The sequence below is a fragment of the Trichosurus vulpecula genome, chromosome 4 (genome assembly GCF_011100635.1).
Source record: "Trichosurus vulpecula isolate mTriVul1 chromosome 4, mTriVul1.pri, whole genome shotgun sequence".
NCBI classification, from domain to species: domain Eukaryota; kingdom Metazoa; phylum Chordata; class Mammalia; order Diprotodontia; family Phalangeridae; genus Trichosurus; species Trichosurus vulpecula.
The window spans coordinates 246,813,927-246,820,650 of NC_050576.1; the positions used below are offsets into that span (position 1 = coordinate 246,813,927).

Below are 6,724 nucleotides of genomic sequence, written 5' to 3' on the forward strand. Positions count from 1 at the left end.
CTTTATAAATATGAGCTCATTCTATCCTCACAACTCTTGGTAGGTTGGTGGATAGGTGCTAGTATGTCCGTTTTACAGATGAGACAAATGAGGCCAGCAGAGGTTCAGCAACTTGCCCAGGGTCACACAGCTCCTTAGTGTCTGAGGCAGGATTTGAACTCAGGTCTTTCTGACTCCAGGTCCAGTGTGTATACTGATTGGAGTAACCATCTCATAAAAGAGCCATAAACCATAACACCATCCTATCTGTGAGGCGGGGTTCCGTTAAAGTAATCCGACTTTTCTTCACCTTCATTGTTTAACCACCTAATTGCAACTCCCTGCTGTCCCGGAGGAAGTGGGGGTGGGGCAGGTCTCTAAGCCTTGGGCAACACTTTGAGGTCTCTTCTGAGACTAGATTATCTTGCTGCCCATCCCAGAGGACATTCCCACCCCACTACTCCCATAGTTTCCCTCTACCCCTCCCCTTATTCCTCCTGCCGTTCAAGATTTACAAGATGTCAAAGTGGGTAGGGGCTACTTGTCTAGTCTAGCATCTTGGAAAAACTAAATAATCTGGTAAACTAATGTGGGTTAATAAGAAAGGGCTAGAGGCCTTACTCCCAAAGTTTAAACAATCTTGGTCTAGGCCCCTAGTCAGTAGGTATTAGTTTATCAGATTAGTTAGTTGACATTTTGATTGAGTGAATTTTTCCATCCGTAGGCCCAGAATCACAAAGGAACAACCTGAGAAAAGGTGTCACAGACACATTTAAACCTGGGTGACTTTTTTTTTTTTTTTTTTGGTACCGTGACTCGGATACAACCTGGGTGACTTTAAAGACATTTCAGTACCTGCAGCTCTGCAGGTTCTCTGGCCTCTCCTCACCTCAGAGGAGGGAATAGATGATCCCTCAAGATTTGTGAGACACCTCGAACTCTTCTCAAGAAAAGCATGTCACCTGTCTGATCTGCCCTCTCAGGAAGAGGATTAAGAAAGGAAGGAAGGGAGAGAGAAAAGAAGGGAAGAGAACCACCATGCAGATTTAATGAGGGGCTGGCCACCTTCCCAAGATGTAGGGCAAGCAGTTGCCTGAAGTTGCTTCATTGGCCCTTTATTTAAAAAGTAATAATCACAGCCTATTCACCATCCTTAAATGAGTCACACATCTTCCATCTAACACGACATTAGCAGCCCCAGAGGCTTCACTGACATAAAACATTGCAAACTTAGTGTATTTTTCTGTTTCCAAACTCCACAAAATGTCATCTGTCTGGCCCACAGGTGTCCCCCCACCTAATGTCAGGTGCGCACCTAGAGGAACAGCTGTCAGATCATTTCTGATTCAGTTTGTATCATCTTTTGGAAATTATCATTCTGAGTAGAATTCTTTTTCCTGGGGTTTAAATAGCTGTTCGGATTTATTTCAGAATTCAGATGGCCAGTGAGAGAAGAAAGGAACCATTCTTCACACAAGGCAGAATCTCAGAGCAGGCTGATAAGTGGAAGACACATATTGTGCCTGGGGGGTGGGGAGGTAGGAAGAGGAACCCAAATCCTTCCTGAGTCACGGTGTTAGGAAATGACACTAGTTACTTTACTTATTTTAGAACTTTGGCTTTTGTTGTTATTCAGTGGCTTTTCAGTAGTGTCTGATTCTTAGTGACACCATTTGGGGTTTTCTTAGCAAAGATAATTCTCCAGATCATTTTACAGATGAGAAAACTGAGGCAAACAGGGCGAAGTGATTTGCCCAGGGTTACAAGCTAGTGAGGGTCTGAGGCCGGATTTGAACTCACATACATGAGTCTTCCTGACTCCAGGTCCGGGGCTTCATCCACCTGGAGACCTAGGGCTACTCACTTCAACATCAACAAATATTTTCTTTCTTTCTTTTGCAGGAGGGAAGACAGGAGAATTGGGGTTAAGTGGCTTGCCCAAGGTCACACAGCTAGTAAATGTGTCAAGTGTCTGAGGCCAGATTTGAACTTACATACGCCTGACTCCAGGGCCGGTGCTCTACTCACTTCGCCACCCAGCTGCCCCTAACAAATATTTTCTTGTATCTAACAGGTACAGGTCCCTAGACTTCACCGTGGGATACAAAGACTGGGGTTCTGCCCTTGAGAGATTTATAATCTGAATAGGAAAAGAGGGATTGCTTGAACAGAGTTTGGCTTCTCTCCATACTTGTACTCTCCTGCTGGAGAATATTTCTTTGGGGATGCTAGGAGTTGCTAACAAACATTCCTGGCAACATTTCCTGATTTGCTTCCCCCTCTCACCCCTCCCCCACACATACTTGGGTTTTTTGGGGGGAGGGGTGTTATTCAGTGTTGCTGCAATTATTTAGTGGAAAAAGCACAGATGCTGGGAGTCAGAGAACTACTTCAAATCCTGCCTTTGACATTTCTCACCCAAATGACCTTAACACCACCTACTTTAGCCTTTCTGGATCTCAGTTTCCTCAACGATAAAATGAGGTGTATGGACCTCACCATATATATGTAAGGTCTTCCTTCCTTAAATCATTTTGTATTTATTTATTTATCTGTTTACACACTCCCAAGAGACCATAACTCCTTGAGGGCAGATATTTTTATTTTTGTCTGTTTCCCCAGAGTCTAGCACGGTGCCAGAGAGGAACTTCCACACTTGCTAAATTGAACACTCACCAAAGCATTCAATGATTGCCAGCAACACTTTACTGAATGATTCTCACTCATCATTCCTGGCTTACTCAACTTGATGAGGACAGGAACAAGAAAGATCTTAAAATTCCTTTTGGCCAAATTGAAACTTCCGGATTGAAAATTACTTGGCTTGCTATCAGTGCAGAATCTCAAGATTTCCAGAGCTGGAAGTGATGTTAGTGGCCATCTAGCTCAACCTATATTACTCTCCAAAGAGCTCTCCACTACAATACAGTGGTCATCCAACCTGTGCTTAGAGACCTCCAGTGAGAGTCCCCCTTGCCCCCCACCTTCTGATCCCCCTTTCAGGCAGGTCTCCATGTTGGAAGTTTCTTCTGACCATCAAGATTAGATGTGCCTCTTGGCGATATCTCCTCACTATTGCTGGTTGGCCCTCTGGGGTAAAATAGGAAAAAAAAGTCTAATGGCTTTTCTCTAATAGGACAGCCCTTCAGATAAACTGAAAGCTATCATGTTCCTCCCCTGCTTATTCCTTTCTTCTCCTGAATAAATATGACCAATTCTTTCAGCAGTTTCTGGCAGGCGAGGAATTCTGGTACTATAAATGGGATGATTTGCTTCCATGCTAATGCCACAGAGATCATTAAGGATGGAAAGGACTGGAAGAGTCTGGGGTGGAGAAGGGAACCAAAACTGAACACAGACCAGTTAGGTGAAAGGAAAACTACCTGGAGGACAAGGAGGGCACTAAGTGGGAAGTAGCCACCTCATCGGTTCACTGGTTCATCTGATTTTGAGTAATGGGTAATTGGAGTTGGAATTTTAAGGAATGAAGAGGCATGCGTTTATTTTGTTCTTCCCTTCTATTTTAATTCCAGCAAAACCCGAGGACATGAAGGTCTACACGGTTGTAGCAAAAGGAATGTAAGATGGTTTGTTGCTGCTGGAGATAGGAATATCCCGAAGGCCTGGACGAGGGGGGTGGGGAGGGCAGGGAGGGTGGTAGACCTCCTTATTCCCGGCTGGGCCTTCTACAATACCTTCCCTTATCTCAGAGTAAACGAGAGATAGCTACAGCCTCCGGCCCGTGAGTACAGGAAACACACCCAGAATGCATTAGCGAGATAAGCTCTTCCAGGGTAATTCAAGCTATGTTACACGGCAGGCAGATTTTACCTCCTGATCAGACAAGCACATAAACAAAACCGAGGGCATCGATGTATACACTGGCTACCTGCTCTCCCCACATCCCTCAGGCCAGTGTCTGTGCTAAGAACCCAGCATAGAAAATGTGTGATGCGAAGATGATGCTCCGGGAAGGCCTTCCCTCCCGTCTCTGACTACCTGTGTGACCTTGGGCACCCCAAGTCACATGCAGCCTTCTCAAAGCCATAGGATGTCAGGAAGTTGCATTTAGACCCAGGTCCGTTCTAAGGAGGTCAGAGGGTACCAAAGCCCCCCGCAGATGGTGACAAGCGATTTCGTGCGCCTCTCCTCCCCACCCGCAAACATTTAGCAGCCACGGTCTTAGGAAACAGAAGGAGGTGGGTTCTAGATTGCTAGGAGGGGGGCACACCGGGACTAGCACCCCTATCTGTTGCTGAACTTCCATTCGGGAAATTCATTTTCTGGCAAGAGAAACTGCTTGGGAAACAGAAAACTAGGTGATAGCTTTAAAAACAAACAAACAACAAAAAAAAAACAAACCCTAGGAGGAGGCTCATTGGGTTACGCGGAGAGAGCAAATGCGGCCGGGGCCCCAGCCTCCTCAGCAGGCAGCCTAGCCAAAGCTCGCGGCTTGGGTGCGCCCCAGGGACGTGTCTTCAAGCCGGGGCTGAAAAGGGACTACGAGGGCCCGGCCGCTGGGAGGGCGCAGGGTTGGGGGCTCACCAGCTGCTGCGCGCTCCTGAAGGTGGCATCCAGCAGCATCAGCTTCCAGGGATCGGAGATGTTGGCGGGCAGGGGTATGTACACATAGTAGGCGAGCAGAGCGACCAGGGCGGTGGACACCACGCAGAAGCACCGCAGCCTTGCCAGGTTCAGCTGTCCCATTGCCGCGGCTGCGGAGAGAAGAGTTGGATGGGTGGGCAAAGGCGGGGAGGGGAGAAACCGGAGCCCGGAGAATAGAGCCTAGCAGCAGCAGCAGCAAGTTTCTGCAAGGTTACAGCGTTCTTCCCTGGGTTTCTTAAAACCTCCGGGAGCCAATCAGCAGCGGAGCCCGGAGGAAGTCCGAGAGCTGACGCGCCTCCTTCGGGGTGTCCTTGCAAACTGTCAGCGCGCGCCGCGGCTGGCAAGAGGGGTGCGTTCGTTCGACTGGACGCAGCGAACTCTGGAGGACAGCGCCGGGTACTGCAGTCCCCGGTGCGGGCTGGGCCCTGGCCACCATCCTTGCTTTGGGCCCTGGGCTCCGGGAGCAGAGATGTGCCTCCTTCCTCCTGGGCAGGTGGCCCCGGCTTGGCTTTGGCTCATAAGGCTAGGAAAAGACAGACGTCGGGCTTCGCCGATCCGGCGGGCCCCTCATAGAAAGAACACCAAGCGAAAAGCTCCATATTACCGTTTGCCAACGGTAGCGAAGGAGAATTAGAACCCAAGCTTTTCTGTTGGTGTTTTTAACCGATGGCTGGCGCAGTTTGCCATGGTGCTGGGAAAGGACGAGAGAACTTCGGTTGCTTGGTGCCGTAAATCAGAGGAAGAACACACTTCATGGTCAGGCCCCAAAACTGCCTCGATAATTAATCAAATAAGCAGGAGTTATCTCTTAAGTGGGCCATGACAGCAACCTGGTAAGGAGTTGTTCCTGCCTCTCAAATACGCGTCTGTTTGACTCGATGCGTTACTGTAATGAAGGTAAGGACTCTCCGACACCTACGCCGATGGCCTTTTGAGCCTGGGCTTACATTAGTTTATGGATTTAGAGCGGGAGCCTATTCAGTTCAGCCTGCTCCGTTTGCTGATGAGCAGAGAGGCCTCGGCCCCGGTGCAGTGCTGAGCGTAAGAGGCAGAAGCCAGATTCTTTAAGTCCTTATTAAGCGGTCATCTTCCAATCCCTTCTTCATCTATCCACTTAAGTCTAGTCTGGTTGCACCATAGAATGCAAACCCTTAGAGGGCAGGCACTGTTTCATTTCTGTCTTTGTAATCTCGGCACTTGGCACTTGTTTAACAAATGGGTGTTGATTGACTGATTCCTTCAAGAGAGGACTACAATTGGAAGGTAGGAGTGAGATTGAAAATTTTGAGACAAAGAGGACTAGACCACTATGAAAAATTTAGCTTCAGCTGGGGCCTCTGTGTATATAGTATTATTAAATTATCCTACTGATAAGACAGTGGGGTTTCCAGAGTATTTAGGTGGAAATTTCATTAATAGACTAAGAAAAATCAAAGGGAAAATGACTGTTAGGTATAATGAGGGGAGGGGCCAGGTCTTTCAGGTAATTTCATAGATATAGGGAACTCCAAATAAGGAAACTCTCTCCACTAATGCAGATTGCAAATTCATTTAACTTATACTCTTGGAGTGTTGCCTTGAGCCCTGACAAGTTAAATGATTTCCTCTCAAGTCATATAACTTAAATATCTATTTTAGATTCTAAAATGGCTGACAGCCCCCATTTAATCACCCCACATTAAGCATGGTTTAAACTTCTATTTTTAAATGACATTAAAAATCATAAACTGTTCCATGACTTCATTTTAGGTTTTCTTGGCCGGAGTGATTTGCCATCTCCTTCTCCAGCTCATTTTAGAGATGAGGAAACCAAGGCAAACAGGATTAAGTGACTTTACCAGGGTCACACAGTTAGTAAGTATGTATGGCTGGATTTGAACTCAGATCCTCCTGACTCCAGGAGTGGCAGTCTATCCACTTCCCCACCTAGCACAATGTCTGTCATATAGAAGGTAGCTCGATAAATATTTGTTGATTTACTCTAATATAATTTAGCTTTTATTAAGCAACCACCATATATGAGGAATTCAATAACTATTTGTTGGACTCAGTGTAAGTTATGTTGAAGGAATTCCCTTCCAGTGGTTTATATCCCAGGGGTCTCTTGATTAGTGAATTGAAAGAAAAGAATGGACAATTT

At 46.7% G+C, this 6,724-nt stretch overlaps 1 protein-coding gene across 1 annotated transcript in view; it reads right to left on the reverse strand.

The window, feature by feature from the left end:
• NCEH1 (neutral cholesterol ester hydrolase 1) overlaps window positions 1-4,907 on the reverse strand; it is a 52,499-nt gene extending 47,592 nt beyond the window's left edge. Inside the window, exon 1 of the mRNA XM_036757656.1 lies at window positions 4,525-4,907. Within this exon, the coding sequence (XP_036613551.1) occupies window positions 4,525-4,686 (162 nt within the window). The 5' untranslated portion in view covers window positions 4,687-4,907. The remainder of the gene's footprint in view (window positions 1-4,524) is intronic.
• Window positions 4,908-6,724: the final 1,817 nt, after the last annotated feature.